Source organism: Tachypleus tridentatus, chromosome 10, assembly GCF_004210375.1.
Source record: "Tachypleus tridentatus isolate NWPU-2018 chromosome 10, ASM421037v1, whole genome shotgun sequence".
NCBI lineage: Eukaryota > Metazoa > Arthropoda > Merostomata > Xiphosura > Limulidae > Tachypleus > Tachypleus tridentatus.
The window spans coordinates 20,627,062-20,650,784 of NC_134834.1; the positions used below are offsets into that span (position 1 = coordinate 20,627,062).

Here is a 23,723-nt window from a genome sequence, read left to right on the forward strand (position 1 = left end):
GTCAGAAGACCATAAAATATTATCGCTAACCCAAAATTACCTGAATATCCAATTAGAAAACAACTGTAAGTAAAACAAAAACAAACTGGCACTTAAGCCTAATTTACCTGAATTTCCTGATGGAAAGCGGTCAAGTGGAGCAAGGAATCTGTCTTGCACGAATGTGGAATCCTTGCCGAGTGGTGGCCGAGTCTGAGTGAAACTCAATCACTTTCTTCGAGGTTTTGAAATCCAATATTCCTAGTGACAAAGAAAATGATATTATATTTAAGATATAATGTGGTTGATTAGATATTTTAACAGAAGTATCTATGGGATATTTAAAAAGTGTAAATTAAATAAAGTAATATCTTTAGATGCTCTAAAGACTTTGTTTATTCACAGGTACGTCCCTCAATATCCTTTATAAGTGCATCTAAGCCTATTCTTGCTTAAAGTCCTAGAATAGACTTCAATGTAACGTGTATAAGATGGGTCGTAACTGAACTAATCGCCAGCAGATGCGTCGCATGAAACATGGAAGCTAACAATAAGACTGGATATCCAATCTGCCTCAAGCATCATCACTATCGCTAGTCCTTTTCAATATCTATAGAATGGATCTAGTCCGCTATAATAGTCCAATTAGATCTTGTGTTTTGCTATTTGCTGACATTTTGTGCAAGATAAAGGCTCTAGCAAAACTGAAATCGAAAGCAGGATACAATCAGTCTCAAGTGAGATGAGCAAATGATACAGGAATGGTCATCAGTCTTCCACCAGGACAGATCCTCACCATTCTTTGTGTATACTGTTATCCTTCTCAAATAAGAATGGAGTACCAGGTATAACCATTGGTTGCCAATAAACCTTTTACAACTAATAACATCATGATGACCTGAGCTATCAAAGACATCACTACACTTAAAGTTACAACAATAAAGAGATCATGAGATCATTAGATGCTAATGTTTTACCGAAATCTTATCCACTCCATCTTGAATTATACATTACCTACGATAATTATGAATACTACATAGATAAATAAGATTAAAAAGATATAAAATAGTTTTAAGACTGGTGAAAGGGTGTACCTCAGCCTCCCATAAAGGCCCTGTTGCATCCTTATTATCCTTAGCAATATTACAGAGCACCAACAGTGTTTATGAGCAAAATTTTCATTTGAGTCTTCTATTTTAAGGAGTGTCATTTCATTACTGATACACTGGCCTTTTTTAGTTGGGGCATTCCAGATGCACAATAACACTGGAAATACCAAACAAGCAAAGTTTTTCCTAAAATATACATCAGAAGACAGTCGTGGATGGGCAAGCGCCATAAAGTCACCACTTCATCTCAAATTCTCACATGTTGAACAAATGTCTGGCAAAACTTGGGTCTATTAAAGTCAACTTATACAAAAAAAGGTAGAAGATAAGCAAGGAGTGAAGCAAAATAAAGCCTATAAACACCTTGTTTTAAACTATGTTGGACGGTCACCTGTCATCATGGCCACAAATGATTCTTACACCACAGATGACGAGGAAACTGGTTCGGCATTCATTGACTCACGGAACAATAACATTCTGATAAGACTAATGGAGCATTTAATTTTTCCACGAGCAAAAAAAGTATGAAGATGACAGTCATAAAGACAGCCTTTTGTGGGCTGAAAGCAATGAACCATATATAAACGTAATATCTTTGGCTGCTTTCGAGTGATTGTTCTCCAGGTGAAAGGTAGAAAACAGATTAACTTCATGGTAATACCATCACATCGTTTTAATTCCAAGTGGAATTAAAGTTAAACAAAGATTACGAAGAACTTGCAAAAGGAACCCGTTTGTTAAATACAGAACAAATATACTGCGTTAGTAAGACATGAAAGAATTCTTTACAGACATCCAGATGAAACGAGTCTTTAAGAAACCAAGTACCTTATGATTTAGCTTGGTAAAACAAGAGAAAAGTAATCACAGTATACAACAGACACTTCTCATATATCATGAGTAAAGAAACATGTTTCTGTCTCCCGCGAAAATATCTGCTTCTACGTGAGGGTCACCATCTGTGAACACAATCGTTGGAATTGTCACCCAATACTCAATTCTGAAATGGAATATTTTGAGAAAAAAAAGACAAAAATTTCCTTCTGGGATGTCTTGTAAATATACATACTCAAATATTCGTTAATTTTGTGAATATACGATCTAGTAAATAAACAATTTGTTTTCCTCTCAACAAATAATCCTATAAGTAGACATACAGAAATAATTACGTTATTATTAGGAAGTCTTTAATTATGGTACTATTTGGCACTTTTGGATATGTTTACGTTTTTGTTAAACTTACATTTATGTAAACATAAGATCATTGTAAAAGGCTGTCCACAAAACGAGTTTAGAACAGTTTACTGTTTATGTAATTATCACCTTTCTGTTGCCATTACATTATTTCTCGTTCGTGGGCTGGCTCCAGCGAGATTATACGTTTTATTATAGGTCCTGATTATCCCAGAAACATGTAAAGAAATAAAGGAACTTGGTTATTTACTCGATTCTCCAACAGGGAGCGCTCCACACAATGTTTCGCCATCCACACGCAGATAGTCGTACCGACAATCTTCGTTACCCTCAACATCAAAAGTGAGAAACGTCAGCTCGAGCTGACATATATTATTTTGACGGTAGATGGCGTAACGGCAGTCACGGTTGTTGGGATATTCGCGAGGATACTCTTCGCTCGTGATGTCAAATTCCAACTCTCTGAAATTTTCATGGCAGTCTCTAGACAACGGTGTTGTAAGGGTCGGGGCGGAGGTTTGAGAACATTCTTCCTGAGTTATTCTCATTCGAAATCCAGGACGGGAGCTGGCAGAGTCAGTCCGAAAGTGGATCACTTTCTCAAACGACTGGAAATCGTAAGTCCCTAGAAAACGAAGTCAAAAGCAACAAGTAATAAAACTGAAAGTATCTGCTACATTCCTTTCTATTTGAATATTTATGCTTTCTGCTTTTCTATTATTATTTCCTAAGACTGGAAAGGTATTCCAGGACAACTCAGTTTCTATGGTGGGTATAAAAGTTAAGCAAAAACCTCTAAATCCTTAACTACTAAAGAATATTTTATGAACTACTTAATATCAGCTAACATAAATACACACATGCTGAATGAACAAAGGTTTTTCAGCCGTCATCATGTTTTTAATGGGTACAAGTCACGTTAACTGTTACTTTAATTACTTCTAATTACCTCTAGTGTGGTGTTTTCACAACAACACAACACAATTTTTTGCTATTGTATTGCGGTAAATCTAAGCAAACATTAACCATAAACTGTCTACAGTGCTGTACAAACGTGTTAAGACAAGATAATATGTTATCAATCTTTCATGCCATAACAGAATGTAAATTCAAACACTATGGTTATGCTTCACCGCCCCCTGTTGACAACTGAAAGAACCAGGGTGAGAATACTTATCATAATTCAGAATTCCCATATACTTGTATTGTTTGTTTGTTTTGAATTTCACACAGGGCTACTCGAGAGCTATCTGTGCTAGCTGTCCCTAATTTAGCAGTGTAAGACGAGAGGGAAGGCAGCTAGTCATCACCACCCACCGCCAACTCTTGGGCTACTCTTTTACCAATTATCGTAATTCAGAATTCCCATATACTTGTATTGTTTGTTTGTTTTGAATTTCACACAGGGCTACTCGAGAGCTATCTGTGCTAGCTGTCCCTAATTTAGCAGTGTAAGGCGAGAGGGAAGGCAGCTAGTCATCACCACCCACCGCCAACTCTTGGGCTACTCTTTTACCAATTATCGTAATTCAGAATTCCCATATACTTGTATTGTTTGTTTGTTTTGAATTTCACACAGGGCTACTCGAGAGCTATCTGTGCTAGCTGTCCCTAATTTAGCAGTGTAAGGCGAGAGGGAAGGCAGCTAGTCATCACCACCCACCGCCAACTCTTGGGCTACTCTTTTAGCAACGAATAGTGAGATTGACCGTCACATTATAACGCTTCACGGGTGGAAGGGCGAGCATGTTTGGTGCGACCGGGATTTGAACCCGCGACCCTCGGATTACGAGTCGAACGTCTTAACACACTTGTACCAAGGACGTGTTATAAGGACTCTACCTGAATGAACATACTGATCAAACTTAGTGTCTGAAATAGCTGTCATCATGCGGTATCTTAACTATATAGAAATAAGCTAGAATATGGTACCGGTATATGCCAGAAAAAATCAGTTAAATAGCAATCCACAAATAAACCTTAAACGTATAAAAAAATAACACTATATATTAAGATTTTTGTGTCATGCATTGGTCCAAAAAACGTAATTGTTTCTTTGTTGTTTTTTTTAATTTCGCGCAAAACTACACGTGGTTTCACCTGTGATTTATCTTCCATTGTGCTTTGAAAGTAGCCTGAAATTTAATTTTTGTCTTTGTTCTGACACTTTTGCACAGCACTACAAATAATTTCGAGTATATAGTTTTTGTTATCACACAAAAAGATATATTAATTGAATAACAGGAGTTGTTAAAGCTGAATTAGGCCAGAGCTAGTTTAATTCAAATGCTGAGCTACTTGTGGACATCACTGGCCAGTCCTTTTGTCATTAGGTGCACATGATGAAAATCAAACAAAAATTACGCTCTGACAATAATGTGATGCCGGTAACAGTGTTTAGCAGGTCAGTTGTTTATGATGACAAAATAATATTATCAGTGTTACACGTGTACTGTAGCAGCAGAGGGAGACAAACCATGTTTCTAATGATCAGATATTCTTCATAATGTCAAAAGAGAATCGTAAATAGTCGCGGAATTTGAAATTCCTCCAGGCGGAATTAGAATAAATCTATGACACCTTGGGCGTGGTCAAATACACCAATCGAAAGAAATTAATCTTCTAACTCCAAAACTGTAATTGTGTTATAAATTAGACAATAGATAACGGAGCTATGAGTTAAACGTTTGTACTTGGGAAAACAACAACAACAAACAAACTGAGAGCCGTTATGCCGCGGCTAAAAAGTATTACAAGCAATGCTCTGAACGGGTAACAAAGTTTGTTTGTTTGTTTGTTTTTGGAATTTCTCACAAAGCTACTCGAGGGCTATCTGTGCTAGCCGTCCCTAATTTAGTAGTGTAAGACTAGAGGGAAGGCAGCTAGTCATCACCACCCACCGCCAACTCTTGGGCTACTCTTTTACCAACGACTAGTGGGATTGACCGTCACATTATAACGTCCCACGGCTGGGAGGGCGAGCATGTTTAGCGCGACGCGGGCGCGAACCCGCGACCCTCGGATTACGAGTCGCACGCCTTACGCGGTCGGCCATGCCAGGCCGAACGGGTAACAAATTCTTTGTTTTAATATTCGCCATCTAGAGGAAAGTTTATCTTTAGTGACAGAAACGTTGAAACTACACTGAATCCCCGAAATTATTTTTAGGTTTTTAAGCAGGAAGTAAAATATACTTATGATAAAAATCGTGATAAATTTCATGAATTGGTTTATTATAATAACACATATGGTGACTCAAATACAATAACAATCTATTAATTTACAGGAGTGTCTGTGCGTGGGTTATTTTTTTAGGTCCAAGCCGCACAATGGACTACTTGAGCTCTGTTCACTGCACTGCTAGGAATCGAACTCCGGATTTAGCGTTTTAATTTTGTAAACTTAAAAACAACAACTATTAAACGCATGTTACTTTTTATTGGATAACATTTTATATCGTAGGGTTTCTTTACAACACTTACTAGAAGTTCCAGCTGGTAAGGTTCCACAAAGTTTTTGCCCATCTACATCTAGGTAGTCGTATTCACAGTCGGTGCTGGATTCAACATCGAAGTCCAGAAACTGTAGTCTCAAAGAGCACACGTTGCTGTTGTAACGACGGATAACGTAGCTGCAGTCCAGATTGTTGTCATAGTTTTGGGGGTAGTTTACACTGCTCAGATAGAATTCTTTTCGGGTGTACACGTCGCTACAGAAACTGTTGTCGGGTAGAAATGGTGTCCTGGTTGTAAAAGTCTCACACTCTCTTTGTAGCACGTGGATTTTGTAGCCCTTGTCATTGCGACGATCATTAGAGTGAAATGACAACACCTTCGCTGCTTCGAAAAATTCAATAGTCTCTGGAAACACAAACATACTTTGATTAAAGATAGATACAAAAAATTACCACCGAAAGACGCAAAGCTATCGTATAACTCAATTACTTTCAACAACAAGGTTATCATATTTTTGTTAATATTACTTTTAATGTATGTTTGTGTGTGTTTTTTCTTATAGCAAAGCCACATCGGGCTATCTACTCAGCCCACCGAGGAAAATCGAACCTATGATTTTAGCGTTGTAAATCGGGAGACATACCGCTGTACTAGCGAGGGGCATTACTTTTAATTGCTCCACAGTGGCACAATGGTATGTCTTCGGATTTATCCTACTAGAAACCGTGTTTTGATACCCGTGGTGGGCATAGCACAGATAGCCCTTTATGTAACTTTGCGCTTAACAACAAGAACTAAAAAAACTACTTTTTTATCTTTCCCCTGATAGAACTTCGTTAACTTTATGGACTTACAACTCTAAAATTCGGGGCTTGATTTACCTCGGTGAACACAGCAGAGAAATACAAACGTGGTTTTGCTCTATAACAAACAGACTAAAACTTTAAAATGCTCCAACTTACGTCTGGTGTTTTCTCTCAGCTTGCCACACAGTCTATCTCCGTTCACTTCCAGATAATCATCAGAACAGTCAGGACTTTGCTGAATGTTAAAGTCTACGAACGTCAGTTCCAGTCTACAGACGAGGCCGTTATATTTCACTACGGTGTAGCGACAGTTCAACTTGTCATTGTAGTTGTTTGGGTAGTTCACGCTAGTTATTTCAAATTCCAGGGCTGTAAACCTTTCGTTACAAAATGTTGGACCCACAAAGGGAGGAGACGTTGCTGTGGGAATGCATTCCTTCTGAGTTACCCGGATATGAAAGCCACGACTTGTAACTAAAGCGTCACTATAAAAATGAATTAAGGTGCGCCGACCTCGAAACTCGAAAGTTCCTGATAAAAAACAAAATAAAAAAATTACAAATTCAAAATATTAGAATATTCTGGATGCCAACCCGTTTTGTTTTGTTTTTACTTCCGTAGATAATTACTAAATATATATATATAACTTCTTAATGTCGTTTCATCTGTACCGATTTCAAAATGGAGATACACAGACTTTGGGAACTCAAACATCCAGGTACGTAGAACAACATATATGATGGGTTTGACAAATTAATTAGCATCTACATTATGTACCATGACTTACTGTTGTTTTTTGGCACAAGTGAATTGTATTTCACCATTAAAAACGTTTTAAAAATTATAGTACACTTATATTTCACTAGGTTTCCATGAATATATTATTTATATCTGAATATAAAACGCACCCATGCTTGCGATATAGGTCGATTTGGTATTTTAGTAATAGAAAAGATAAAAAAAAACGTTCTATTAGACGTGTTTGAGATTCTTCAAATATGACGAACGGTTCTATCGATTATTTAAGCACGTGTCCAGTTACATTTTACACCATAGAAACCGGAATACGAAGCTAAGTTCTTACAGGTTTGTTGTGAGCTTGTGATTGGTTGAAGCATGCTAATGACTTGTAGTAACAGTTTGAGTTAATGGTGAAAAGATACGACGAATTTTTTACACGCCACTTGAGTGAAACAAAAAGAGAAATTGGATATTATTTTATATATGTTTCAAAGGTTATTAAAATACATTTTTCTGAAAATCGTTTTTTTAATGTATCTCTTGAAGAATCCGTTGTTTTTTATCTGAAAATGATTTGTTTTACAACTTCAATGTCGGATGATAAACCAGTTAGATTCTATCTAATCAATTTCAAGAAGAAATGTGTAAGAAACCGAAGATTATGAAATGCTTTAGACGTCATTCATATGCATGTGGGACATGTACTAAACTGTAGCTCACTATTATCATTCATGTGTCATATGTATGAAACCGTATCTCATTATTATTATTCGTGTGACACATGTATGAAAGTATATCTCATTATTATTATTCATGTGACATATGTATGAAACTATACCTCATTATTATTATTCATGTGACATATGTATGAAACTATACCTCATTATTATTATTCATGTGACATATGTATGAAAGTATACCTCATTATTATTATTCATGTGACATATGTATGAAACTGTAGCTCACCATTATTATTCATGTGACATATGTATGAAACTATACCTCATTATTATTATTCATGTGACATATGTATGAAAGTATACCTCATTATTATTATTCATGTGACATATGTATGAAACTGTAGCTCACCATTATTATTCATGTGACATATGTATGAAACTATACCTCATTATTATTATTCATGTGACATATGTATGAAACTATACCTCATTATTATTATTCATGTGACATATGTATGAAACTATACCTCATTATTATTATTCGTGTGACATATGTATGAAACTGTAGCTCACCATTATTATTCATGTGACATATGTATGAAACTATACCTCATTATTATTATTCAGGTGACACATGTATGAAACTGTAGCTCACCATTATTATTCATGTGACACATGTATGAAACTGTAGCTCACCATTATTATTCATGTGACATATGTATGAAACTATACCTCATTATTATTATTCATGTGACATATGTATGAAACTGTAGCTCACCATTATTATTCATGTGACATATGTATGAAACTATACCTCATTATTATTATTCATGTGACATATGTATGAAACTGTAGCTCACCATTATTATTCATGTGACATATGTATGAAACTATACCTCATTATTATTATTCATGTGACATATGTATGAAACTGTAGCTCACCATTATTATTCATGTGACACATGTATGAAACTGTAGCTCACCATTATTATTCAGGTGACATATGTATGAAACTATACCTCATTATTATTATTCATGTGACATATGTATGAAACTATACCTCATTATTATTATTCATGTGACATATGTATGAAACTGTAGCTCACCATTATTATTATTCATGTGACGTATGTATGAAACTGTAGCTCACCATTATTATTCATGCGGCATATGTATGAAACTATACCTCATTATTATTATTCATGTGACATATGTATGAAACTGTAGCTCACCATTATTATTATTCATGTGACATATGTATGAAACTGTAGCTCACCATTATTATTCATGCGGCATATGTATGAAACTATACCTCATTATTATTATTCATGTGACATATGTATGAAACTGTAGCTCACCATTATTATTATTCATGTGACATATGTATGAAACTGTAGCTCACCATTATTATTCATGCGGCATATGTATGAAACCGTAACTCATTATTATTTCTCATGTAACATGTGTATGAAACTATAGGTTATCAAAGACCCCAGCTATTACTGCTAGACACGTTGTACAGTCATGTGAAAAAGTTAGGATACCCTATGAAAGCCTGTGTATTTTTGTAACAATTTTGGATATATAGATATTTAATCTCAATTTTAACAATACTGAGAGATTATAGAAATATAACTAAACAATTACAACAGAAGAAAAGACTTCTCAAGATCTTCGGTAAATGTAATTCTACAAAAATGCATATTCTAACTGAGGAAAACGTTAGGACACCCTACCCCCTAATAGCTAGTGTTACCCCCTTTGGCTGAAATAACTGCAGTGACACGCTCCTTGTAGCCATCTATCAGTCTCTGACATCGGTCTGAAGAAAGTTTGCCCCATTCCTCAATGCAGAATTCTGTCAGCTGTGAGATGTTTGAGGGGTTTCTTGCATGTACAGCCCAGTTCAAGTCACCTCAAAGCATCTCAATGGGATTAAGATCTGGGCTTTGACTCGGCCATTCCAGGACTCTCCATTTCTACGTTTTCAGCCAGTCCTTGGTGGACTTACTGGTATGTTTTGGGTCATTGTCGTGTTGCAGGGTCCAGTTCCTCTTCAGCTTTAATTTTCTTACAGATGGTCTCACATGATCCTCAAGCACCCTCTGATACACAGTAGAATTCATGGTAGATTCTATGATTGTGAGCTGTCCACGTCCTGATGCAGCAAAGCAGCCCCAAACCATGGCACTTCCGCCTCCATGCTTTACAGTTGGTATGAGGTTCTTTTCCTGGAATGCTGTATTTGGTTTACGCCAAACATGTCCTCTGTTCTGGTGTCCAAATAATTCAAATTTGGACCCATCTGTCCAAAGAACAATATTCCAGAAGTCCTGGCTTTGTCTACATTCTCTCCGGCAAACTTCAGTCTAGCCTTGATGTTTCTCTTGGAGAGCAAAGATTTCCTCTTTGCACACCTCCCATACAAGTTACACTTGTGCAGTCTCTTTCTGATTGTAGAGACATGCACTTTCACATCAACAGTAGCCAGAGCCTGCTGTAGGTTTCGTTCTGACATGTTAGGGTATTTGGAGACCTCTTTTAGCATCTTGCGGTCTGCTCTCGGGGTGAACTTACTCGATCGACCAGACCTGGGCATGTTGGAAGCTGTTTTAAAAGCCCTCCATTTGTTGACTATTTTCCGGACAGTGGAATGGTTGACTTCAAAATATTTTGGGATATTTTTAAACCCCTTACCAGACTCATAAGCTGCTACAATTTTCTTTCTGAAGGCCTCAGACAGCTCTTTTGTTCTCACCATGGTGCTCACTCTCACTTCAGCAGTCAGGATCACACCAAACTTAATATCTGAGGTTTAAATAGGGCAAGCCTCATTCAAAATGCACGATCTTCTAATCATGTGCACCTGGGGTGATACATCAGTGTATGAGTTGAGCCATTTTAAGTGGGAATAAATGTGGGGGTGTCCTTACTTTTTCCTCAGTTAGAATATACATCTTTGTAGAATTACATTTACAGAAGATCTTGAAAAGTCTTTTCTTCAGTTTTAATTGTTTAGTTATGTTCCTGTAATCTCTCAGTATTGTTAAAATTGAGATTAAATATATATATATCCGAAAATGTTACAAAAATACACAGGCTTTCATAGGGTGTCCTAACTTTTTCACATGACTGCATGTAACATTTGAAACACAAGGTTATGAAATACTCTTGCAACCACTGTTACAAACGCACCATAGTATGTAATTGGTTAAATATTGTTGAGTGAAAAACTGTAGGATGAGTTACTATGTGATGTAAATTAGATGAGTTGAAGAATAGTGTTTATAACAGTGTTATAGGTATCAACTGATGATGTGAAGATGTTATGTTGTGACGGCTCTTACTGGAAAGAAAGAGATCGTTATTAAGGTTGCACATCATTACACGTAACACATTCATTTGACGAGAATCGAAGTTTAATAATAAACATCAGAACGACAGCAATGAGAACAAACACTTGACACGTGTGTGTTCAGTAACAAATATCACAACGAGAACAAACACTTGACACGTGTGTGTTCAGTAACAAATATCACAACGAGAACAAACACTTGACACGTGTGTGTTCAGTAACAAATATCACAACGAGAACAAACACTTGACACGTGTGTGTTCAGTAACAAATATCACAACGAGAACAAACACTTGACACGTGTGTGTTCAGTAACAAATATCACCGCACAACAAAGTTTTTGTTTCTTGAACACTGTTGAGTGTCCATTATAGATTCTTTGCTGCTGATCACAAAAATCACATCCAAATTTGCCCATCACGTTTCACTGAAATCTTGAGTTTTGTCATTTTTTTCTTATATTTATGTCCACAAATTTTCGTTTCTGTGAGAAACCTATGAACAACGTTTTGTACAGTCTGGGCATGTTCAGGCATGAAATCAGGCCAGGTTGGAAGCTGTTCTGTGGAAGTATGCAGCCCGGGCATGCCTGAGCAGGCCGAAGCCAGCTTAACACTGTATCAGCAGGCTACAAAAGTGGCTTGCATACACAGATGCTGCTCATTGGATTAATATAGACCTTATGGCGTGTACGTATTGTTTCAGAATATAGCATTGTCTCAGTAGCACTGTAACAAGTATGTTAGATGTTATAGACGTTTTACAGGACTATTGGTGTCGGTCAATATGTCTCGTCAATGTCGTAACAGCCGCGATACATTCTGCTATATTTGTGGCGAGTATATGCTTGTTCATCAGAGACGCTCAATGACTGCTCTTGTGAAGAAAGCATATCATCTGTACTTCAGTTGTAAAATTGGTGATCAAAACCAGGAATGGACGCCTCACATTTGTTGTGCAACATGTGCTGTCTGTCTGAGAGCTTGGCTCAGAGGCACTCGAAAGACAATGCCGTTTGCTGTCCCGATGATATAGCGAAAACAGAAAGACCATGTGACGGACTGCTACTTCTGTTTGACCAATGTGTCTAGTTTCTCTGTCAAAAACAAGAAGTCAATTGAATACCCTAATCTGCCTTCAGCAACGCCACGTGGCGACAATCTTCCAATTCCGAAACCACCAGAGGAATGGACCTCAGACGAACCACATGAAGAAACTACAATGCAGGGAACTGGCAGTGATATTGATCCGGATTTTGAACCGAGCTCCTTAGGTGATCCACATCTCATAACACAGTCAGAATTAAACGATCTGATCAGAGATTTTGGTCTGTCAAAAGCAAAAGCCGAATTGCTGGGGTCGAGACTACAGGAATGGTGTTTGCTGTCACCAGGTATGAAAATTTCTGTTTTTAGAAGCCGCCAGAATGATATAACCAAATTCTTTGCACAAGTTGACATCGAAGGATTGTTCTCTGCTTCGGGTTGTGACCATGACCCGCAAGAGTGGCGTCTCTTTATTGATTCATCAATGTTAAGCCTCAAAGCTGTTATGTTACATAATGACAACGTTCACCCTTCAATACCTGTTAGCTATGCAGCAGACATTAAAGAAACCTACGAGAACATGGAAATGTTGCTGAAGCACATCCAGCATAACAAGTACAACTGGAATATCTGTGGAGATCTGAAAGTCGTTGCTCTATTACTGGGACTGCAGCTCGGCTGTACAGTATACTGTTGTTTCATCTGTGAATGGGACAGTCGTGCCAAAGAGTCACATTATTCTAGACAGAGCTGGCCACTCCGTAAAAAGTTAGTTCCAGGACAGAAAAATGTGGCGCATGAACCGCTTGTCGACCCGGCAAAGAATTTTTTGCCTCCTCTTCACATAAAATTGGGACTTATGGAGAATTTCGTGAAAGCAATGAACAAAGAAGGCAAAGGTTTTCATTATTTAAGACAGATGTTCCCAAGAATAACTGAGGCCAAGATTAAAGAGGGCATTTTTGTTGGCCCTCAAATCAGATATGTTATGAGTGACAAGCGGTTCGAAGATCTGTTAGTTGGGCCGGAAAAGATTGGCTGGAAAACCTTCAAAGACGTTGTTGACAATTTTCTTGGCAATTACAGAGCCCCACATTACATTCGGCTGGTAGACAAACTTCTCAAAGCATACAAAACAATGAAGTGCAACATGTCACTAAAGATTCATTTCCTCCACTCACACTTGGACTTCTTCCCCGCAAATCTCGGTGCTGTCAGTGAAAGGTTTCACCAGGACATTGCTACAATGGAAAAACGATATCAGGGCAACTGGAATCCGTCAATGCTTGTTGACCACTGTTAGACACTGCAACGTGGTGCACCGGACATTGAATACAAACGAAAATCAGGAGCAAAACACTTTTAATTATGTTGAACTTAATAGTGTATTAGAAACATAAACGCAATTAAATACGTTATTGCCGGTAAACAGTTAACTGTCTATTTCTCAGAGTTCCTACGTGATGAAGCTAAACCAAAACTATATTTGTACATACTCACCAGACACCTGTCACAATCAGCAAAAACTTTTCAGGAAGCAAAACGTTTCAAAAAATTGTTGTGCAGTGTATTTCGTACGCGAGTGTTCAGTAACAAATATTTGGTACGCGAGTGTTCAGTAATAAACACTTGACACGTGTGTGTTCAGTAAGAAACATTTGACACGTGTGTGTTCAGTAAGAAACATTTAATTTTTGAACGTTTCAGAAAATATTGTTGTTTTTTTGTAATTGAGCACAAAGCTGCACAATGGCCTATCTGTGATCTGCTCACTACAGGTATCGAAACCCGGTTCTTAACGTTGTAAGTCTGCAGACATGACGCTGTGCCACTGGAGGCGTTTCAGAATATAAATATTCCATCTTTAGCAAGCTATATTGAACAGGGTGAATTTATAGGTACAAACAATTATAAATCTAAACATTCTATAAAAGTGATTATAGTTTTTTTGGAATGACGAGAAACCCATTTGAAGTGAAAATAATCTCAGGACGGCTGGTATGGGTATCAACACTGATAAAGCGGAGAACAACGTTTCTTAGGTCATCTTCAGGTTGAGAAAAAAGTTAACCTAACAAGGTCGAAAGATTGTTTTCTGCTTTATCAGTAAAAAGTGTCAATACTTGTACCAGCCGTCCTGAGATATATAATTATAGTGTTGCCAATGTAAGCAGCACTGCAGCAGCCGCATGTGTATTTATACACGATCTAGAATCGTAAACAGATACACACGTGGTAGAATTCACATTCACAAAATTTTACGCCAATTACACATGTGTAATTACAATTACAAACATGTGGGACTATCAAATAGAGCTGATAAACAATACCATACCCACAATCCATAAATACCAAACAAAGATCAAACTAACCTCATCCTTATGCTCTGAACTTTTAATTACGGAAAGTGTATCTATTACAAATGTACTCCCAACTTTAAATAATAACACAACTTCACTACAATCGAATCTGTTCTTAACACTTGTATAATATTGATTCATTATCCACTTCTTTGTTTATTTGCCTGTGTTTTGGTTTACTTTATTATATTATTCTGTAGTCTAATTACTTTTTAATAAAGTTATTAACTTTCTAAGTTTCTGTACTTAATAATTCACCATGTTCAATACAGCTTGCCGAAGACGTAGTATAATATATATATTCCGAAACGTACAAGAACTAAATGTTTGTAACCGTAGACACACGTGTCAAACGTTCATTGGTGCTTCCGTCGTTCATTTCGTGCATTACGGTGAAAAGTGAACACGATAATACACATTGACCACGTGAGGAAGTACATGTCTGTGGTGAAAACGATGTCGTTGTTGTTTGGAATTTCACACAAAGCTACTCGAGGGCTATCTGTGCTAGCCGTCCCTAATTTAGCAGTGTAAGACTATAGGGAAGGCAGCTAGTCATCACCACCCACCGCCAACTCTTGGGCTACTCTTTTACCAACGAATAGTGGGATTGACCGTAACATTATACGCCCCCACGGCTGGGAGGGCGAGCATGTTTAGCGCGACGCGGGCGCGAACCCGCGATCCTCGGATTACGAGTCGCACGCATTACCCGCTTGGCTATGCCAGGCCGAAAACGATGTCATAAAGTGTTTTGGTATAACATTCATATGTCAGTATACGTAATTTTTCATATGCACATTTTTCATATGCCTTTGTTCACATATATTTCGGTTAAACTGCGAGCTACTTAGATAAATTTAATATGATAGTTTAACAGGAAATGCAGGTACTTACGAACAGTTCCACGCCTGACATCTCCACAGATTAACTCGTTATTAACTTGAAGTGAATCGTGAAGACAGTCTGGTCCGTTCTGAACAGAGAAATCTAAAAACGTAAGTTCCAAAGAACAAACGTCATCACTGTACTTTTTAATATTGTAGTGACAGCTCAGCAGGTTTTCGTAGTCTCCAGGATAGTTCACTGAAGTCAGCTCGAACACTCGGTCACTGAAATCCTGATCACAGGTTCGTCTTCTGGGAAGCAACGGCCTTTCTGTTCCAGTTTCACACTCTCTTTCATGAGCTTGAATGAAAAATCCTGGCCTGGGATTAGCTCCATCGGAATGAAAGTGAAAAATTTTTTCATCTGTTTTAAAGTCGATATTACCTGCGTAACGATAAAGATAGGAATTTAGTCACACGAAGAAAACAAACAAACCAGTGGCAGAGCGCTATGCCTGTGGATTATAATATTAGAAACCGGATTTCGAAACACGTGATGGGTGGAGTACTGAAAGCCCTTTGCGTATCTTTGTGCCTAACTAGAAACCAACAAATAAATTAATTTACGGGTAGTTTTATATCTCAGTTGTTATGGCGCCAGTTAATTAAGTGTTGGAAAAATCAGATGATCCGTTTGATGAATTAAATTAGGCCTAGCTGTGTACCTTAAAATGAATAACAGTTAATCCAATCCGAACCTTTGAGGCAGAGGGCACATTCAACCAAACAAACATATTAATTTACGGGTAGTTACTATATCTTAGTAGTCATGGCGACATCTTAATTAATTATTAGAAAATTCGGATTATCTGTTTGATGAATTAAATTAGGCCTAACTGTGTACCTTAAAATGAATAACAGTTAATCCAATCCAAATCTTTGAGGCAGAGGGCAGTGTCAAACAAACAAACAAACATATTAATTTACGGGTAGTTACTATATCTTAGTAGTCATGACGACATCTTAATTAAGTATTAGAAAATTCGGATTATCTGTTTGATGAATTAAATTAGGCCTAACTGTGTACTTTAAAATGAATAACAGTTAATCCAATCCAAATCTTTGAGGCAGAGGGCAGTGTCAAACAAACAAACAAACATATTAATTTACGGGTAGTTACTATATCTTAGTAGTCATGGCGACATCTTAATTAAGTATTAGAAAATTCGGATTATCTGTTTGATGAATTAAATTAGGCCTAACTGTGTACCTTAAAATGAATAACAGTTAATCCAATCCAAATCTTTGAGGCAGAGGGCACTGTCAACCAAACAAGCAAACATATTAATTTACGGGTAGTTACTATATCTTAGTAGTCATGTCGAGAGCATTATTAGAAAAATCAGATGATCTGTTTGATGAATTAAATTAGGCCTAACTGTGTACCTTGAAATGAATAAAAGTCAATCCAATCCAAACCTTTGAGGCGGAGGGCACTGTCGACTGGTTCTTTTTTTCTCCAAAATTATTGAGGGATATATTTGAGGCTCGGGGGGGGGGGGTATAGCAACTGAGCTTTTACCTTTATGCGTGAATAGTGCGAGTGTTCGAATTACCAAATGCCTATTTTAATGCGCGTATGTGTGTGTGTATGTATACACCCTAAAGAAATATAAAATTGAAGATTCGAGATGTTGAGAATTACATAGTTTTTCATGAATGCTGATTTTGAAATTAAAATTTTGTAAGACCTGAAAACCACGAATGCATTTTTAAAAGGTAATACCGTTATAAGCAATAGGTAACATACCACCTATTTTTAACGTTTTACTTATTAGAAGTAAAAGATTGTTCATGTGACAATCGTTATAATACAATTTCTTGATATTGCTCAATGGTATTGCTAAAGTTAAAATCCAAGTTTCGATACTCACGGTGGGAACAGGAAAAAAAAGACCCATTGTGCAACATTGTATACAACAACAAATATCAGCGTGACCGTGACAACCAGGTACTTGCCCATCAGTTTCTCGGTAAGAGTTTGCATCTTACGATTACCTTCATGTAATTGCAAATCAGATCCGCTGAAAAAGAGCTTTATCTTACGACCGCGTTCACATGCCTTCGAACCAAATGTACCTCTAAGAACCCATATCTTGCAAGTAAACATTCATATCCTGCTAGCTTGCTCGCTTACTAATTAACCTAATTTTCTAGTGAGAATTCACATCTTACTAACATGCTCACTTAGTAATTAACCTAATTTTCTAGTGAGAATTCACATCTTACTAACATGCTCACTTACTAATGAACCAGAATTTTTAGTAAAGATCCACATCTTGCTAGCATGCTCACTTACCAACGAAGTTATTAGTAAAGATCCACATCTTGCTAGCAAGCTCACTTACTAACGAAGTTATTAGTAAAGATCCACATCTTGCTAGCAAGCTCTCTTACTAACAAACAAAGTTATTAGTAAAGATCCACATTTTGCTAGCAAACTCACTTACTAACAAACAAAGTTATTAGTAAAGATCCACATCTTGCTAGCATGCTCACTTACTAACGAAGTTATTAGTAAAGATCCACATCTTGCTAGCATGCTCACTTACTAACGAAGTTATTAGTAAAGATCCACATCTTGCTAGTAAGCTCAGTTACTAACGAAGTTATTAGTAAAGATCCACATCTTGCTAGTAAGCTCACTTACTAACGAAGTTATTAGTAAAGATCCACATCTTGCTAGCATGCTCACCTACTAACGAAGTTATTAGTAAAGATCCACATCTTGCAAGTAAGCTCACTTACTAACGAAGTTATTAGTAAAGATCCACATCTTGCTAGCAAGCTCACTTACTAACGAAGTTATTAGTAAAGATCCACATCTTGCAAGTAAGCTCACTTACTAACGAAGTTATTAGTAAAGATCCACATCTTGCTAGCAAGCTCACTTACGAACGAAGTTATTAGTAAAGATCCACATCTTGCAAGTAAGCTCACTTACTAACGAAGTTATTAGTAAAGATCCACATCTTGCTAGCATGCTCACTTACTAACGAAGTTATTAGTAAAGATCCACATCTTGCTAGTAAGCTCAGTTACTAACGAAGTTATTAGTAAAGATCCACATCTTGCTAGTAAGCTCACTTACTAACGAAGTTATTAGTAAAGATCCACATCTTGCTAGCATGCTCACCTACAAACGAAGTTATTAGTAAAGATCCACATCTTGCAAGTAAGCTCACTTACTAACGAAGTTATTAGTAAAGATCCACATCTTGCTAGCAAGCTCACTTACTAACGAAGTTATTAGTAAAGATCCACATCTTGCAAGTAAGCTCACTTACTAACGAAGTTATTAGTAAAGATCCACATCTTGCTAGCAAGCTCACTTACGAACGAAGTTATTAGTAAAGATCCACATCTTGCTAGCATGCTCACTTACTAACGAAGTTATTAGTAAAGATCCACATCTTGCTAGCAAGCTCACTTACTAACGAAGTTATTAGTAAAGATCCACATCTTGCAAGTAAGCTCACTTACTAACGAAGTTATTAGTAAAGATCCACATCTTGCTAGCAAGCTCACTTACTAACGAAGTTATTAGTAAAGATCCACATCTTGCTAGCAAGCTCACTTACTAACGAAGTTATTAGTAAAGATCCACATCTTGCTAGCAAGCTCACTTACTAACGAAGTTATTAGTAAAGATCCACATCTTGCTAGCAAGCTCACTTACTAACGAAGTTATTAGTAAAGATCCACATCTTGCTAGTAAGCTCACTTACTAACGAAGTTATTAGTAAAGATCCACATCTTGCTAGCATGCTCACCTACTAACGAAGTTATTAGTAAAGATCCACATCTTGCAAGTAAGCTCACTTACTAACGAAGTTATTAGTAAAGATCCACATCTTGCTAGCAAGCTCACTTACTAACGAAGTTATTAGTAAAGATCCACATCTTGCTAGCAAGCTCAATTACTAACGAAGTTATTAGTAAAGATCCACATCTTGCTAGTAAGCTCACTTACTAACGAAGTTATTAGTAAAGATCCACATCTTGCTAGCAAGCTCACTTACTAACGAAGTTATTAGTAAAGATCCACATCTTGCTAGCAAGCTCACTTACTAACGAAGTTATTAGTAAAGATCCACATCTTGCTAGCAAGCTCACTTACTAACGAAGTTATTAGTAAAGATCCACATCTTGCTAGCAAGCTCACTTACTAACGAAGTTATTAGTAAAGATCCACATTTTGCTAGCAAGCTCACTTACTAACGAAGTTATTAGTAAAGATCCACATCTTGCTAGCAAGCTCACTTACTAACAAACAAAGTTATTAGTAAAGATCCACATTTTGCTAGCAAGCTCACTTACCAACGAAGTTATTAGTAAAGATCCACATCTTGCTAGCAAGCTCACTTACTAACGAAGTTATTAGTAAAGATCCACATTTTGCTAGCAAGCTCACTTACCAACGAAGTTATTAGTAAAGATCCACATCTTGCTAGCAAGCTCACTTACTAACGAAGTTATTAGTAAAGATCCACATCTTGCTATCAAGCTCACTTACTAACGAAGTTATTAGTAAAGATCCACATCTTGCTACCAAGCTCACTTACTAACGAAGTTATTAGTAAAGATCCACATCTTGCTAGCAAGCTCACTTACTAACGAAGTTATTAGTAAAGATCCACATCTTGCTAGTAAGCTCACTTACTAACGAAGTTATTAGTAAAGATCCACATCTTGCTAGCAAGCTCACTTGCTAACAAACAAAGTTATTAGTAAAGATCCACATCTTGCTAGCATGCTCACTTACCAACGAAGTTATTAGTAAAGATCCACATCTTGCTAGCAAGCTCTCTTACTAACAAACAAAGTTATTAGTAAAGATCCACATCTTGCTAGCAAGCTCACTTACTAACAAACAAAGTTATTAGTAAAGATCCACATTTTGCTAGCAAGCTCACTCACTAACAAACAAATTTATTAGTAAAGATCCACATCTTGCTAGCATGCTCACTTACTAACGAAGTTATTAGTAAAGATCCACATCTTGCAAGTAAGCTCTCTTACTAACAAACAAAGTTATTAGTAAAGATCCACATCTTGCTAGTAAGCTCACTTACTAACGAAGTTATTAGTAAAGATCCACATCTTGCTAGCATGCTCACTTACTAACGAAGTTATTAGTAAAGATCCACATCTTGCAAGTAAGCTCACTTACTAACGAAGTTAGTAGTAAAGATCCACATCTTGCTAGCAAGCTCACTTACTAACGAAGGTATTAGTAAAGATCCACATCTTGATAGCAAGCTCACTTACTAACGAAGTTATTAGTAAAGATCCACATCTTGCTAGCAAGCCCACTTACTAACGAAGTTATTAGTAATGATCCACATCTTGCTAGCAAGTTCACTTACTAACGAAGTTATTAGTAAAGATCTACATCTTGCTAGGAAGCTCACTTACTAACAAACAAAGTTATTAGTAAAGATCCACATCTTGCTAGCAAGCTCACTTACTAACGAAGTTATTAGTAAAGATCCACATCTTGCTAGTAAGCTCACTTACTGACGAAGTTATTAGTAAAGATCCACATTTTGCTAGCAAGCTCACTTACTAACAAACAAAGTTATTAGTAAAGATCCACATCTTGCTAGCATGCTCACTTACTAACGAAGTTATTAGTAAAGATCCACATCTTGCTAGCATGCTCACTTACTAACGAAGTTATTAGTAAAGATCCACATCTTGCAAGTAAGCTCACTTACTAAGGAAGTTATTAGTAAAGATCCACATTTTGCTAGCATGCTCACTTACTAACGAAGTTATTAGTAAAGATCCACATCTTGCTAGCAAGCTCACTTACTAACGAAGTTATTAGTAAAGATCCACATCTTGCTAGTAAGCTCACTTACTAACAAACAAAGTTATTAGTAAAGATCCACATTTTGCTAGCAAGCTCACTTACCAACGAAGTTATTAGTAAAGATCCACATCTTGCTAGCAAGCTCACTTACTAACGAAGTTATTAGTAAAGATCCACATCTTGCTAGCAAGCTCACTTACTAACGAAGTTATTAGTAAAGATCCACATCTTGCTAGCAAGCTCACTTACTAACGAAGTTATTAGTAAAGATCCACATCTTGCTAGCAAGCTCACTTACTAACGAAGTTATTAGTAAAGATCCACATGTTGCTAGCAAGCTCACTTACCAACGAAGTTATTAGTAAAGATCCACATCTTGCTAGCAAGCTCACTTACTAACGAAGTTATTAGTAAAGATCCACATCTTGCTCGCAAGCTCACTTACTAACGAAGTTATTAGTAAAGATCCACATCTTGCTAGCAAGCTCACTTACTAACGAAGTTATTAGTAAAGATCCACATCTTGCTAGTAAGCTCAGTTACTAACGAAGTTATTAGTAAAGATCCACATCTTGCTAGTAAGCTCACTTACTAACAAACAAAGTTATTAGTAAAGATCCACATCTTGCTAGCAAGCTCACTTACTAACAAACAAAGTTATTAGTAAAGATCCACATCTTGCTAGCATGCTCACTTACCAACGAAGTTGTTAGTAAAGATCCACATCTTGCTAGCAAGCTCTCTTACTAACAAACAAAGTTATTAGTAAAGATCCACATCTTGCTAGCAAGCTCTCTTACTAACAAACAAAGTTATTAGTAAAGATCCACATCTTGCTAGTAAGCTCACTTACTAACGAAGTTATTAGTAAAGATCCACATCTTGCTAGCATGCTCACTTACTAACGAAGTTATTAGTAAAGATCCACATCTTGCAAGTAAGCTCACTTACTAACGAAGTTATTAGTAAAGATCCACATTTTGCTTGCATGCTCACTTACTAACGAAGTTATTAGTAAAGATCCACATCTTGCTAGCAAGCTCACTTACTAACGAAGGTATTAGTAAAGATCCACATCTTGCTAGCAAGCTCACTTACTAACGAAGTTATTAGTAAAGATCCACATCTTGCTAGCAAGCCCACTTACTAACGAAGTTATTAGTAAAGATCCACATCTTGCTAGCAAGTTCACTTACTAACGAAGTTATTAGTAAAGATCCACATCTTGCTAGCAAGCTCACTTACTAACAAACAAAGTTATTAGTAAAGATCCACATCTTGCTAGCATGCTCACTTACCAACGAAGTTGTTAGTAAAGATCCACATCTTGCTAGCAAGCTCACTTACTAACGATGTTATTAGTAAAGATCCACATCTTGCTAGCAAGCTCACTTACTAACAAACAAAGTTATTAGTAAAGATCCACATCTTGCTAGCATGCTCACTTACCAACGAAGTTGTTAGTAAAGATCCACATCTTGCTAGCAAGCTCACTTACTAACGAAGTTATTAGTAAAGATCCACATCTTGCTAGCAAGCTCTCTTACTAACAAACAAAGTTATTAGTAAAGATCCACATCTTGCTAGCAAGCTCACTTACTAACAAACAAAGTTATTAGTAAAGATCCACATCTTGCTAGCATGCTCACTTACTAACGAAGTTATTAGTAAAGATCCACATCTTGCAAGTAAGCTCAGTTACTAACGAAGTTATTAGTAAAGATCCACATCTTGTTAGCATGCTCACTTACTAACGAAGTTATTAGTAAAGATCCACATCTTGCAAGTAAGCTCACTTACTAACGAAGTTATTAGTAAAGATCCACATCTTGCTAGCAAGCTCACTTACTAACGAAGGTATTAGTAAAGATCCACATCTTGCTAGCAAGCTCACTTACTAACGAAGTTATTAGTAAAGATCCACATCTTGCTAGCAAGCCCACTTACTAACGAAGTTATTAGTAAAGATCCACATCTTGCTAGCAAGTTCACTTACTAACGAAGTTCTTAGTAAAGATCCACATCTTGCTAGTAAGCTCACTTACTAACGAAGTTATTAGTAAAGATCCACATCTTGCTAGCAGGCTCACTTACTAACGAAGTTATTAGTAAAGATCCACATCTTGCTAGCAAGCTCACTTACTAACGAAGTTATTAGTAAAGATCCACATGTTGCTAGCAAGCTCACTTACCAACGAAGTTATTAGTAAAGATCCACATCTTGCTAGCAAGCTCACTTACTAACGAAGTTATTAGTAAAGATCCGCATCTTGCTCGCAAGCTCACTTACTAA

At 36.9% G+C, this 23,723-nt stretch overlaps 1 protein-coding gene across 2 annotated transcripts in view; it reads right to left on the reverse strand.

Moving 5' to 3' along the window:
- Window positions 1-101: 101 nt before the first annotated feature.
- The window catches only part of LOC143228847 (cubilin-like), a 60,022-nt gene continuing 36,400 nt past the window's right edge, over window positions 102-23,723 (reverse strand). For both annotated transcript variants that reach the window (XM_076460238.1, XM_076460239.1), the window contains exons 10-14: window positions 15,623-15,997; window positions 6,700-7,074; window positions 5,765-6,142; window positions 2,533-2,907; window positions 102-240 (exon numbers count right to left, since the gene is read on the reverse strand). In XM_076460238.1, the coding sequence (XP_076316353.1) occupies window positions 131-240; window positions 2,533-2,907; window positions 5,765-6,142; window positions 6,700-7,074; window positions 15,623-15,997 (1,613 nt within the window). In that variant the 3' untranslated portion in view covers window positions 102-130. The remainder of the gene's footprint in view (window positions 241-2,532; window positions 2,908-5,764; window positions 6,143-6,699; window positions 7,075-15,622; window positions 15,998-23,723) is intronic.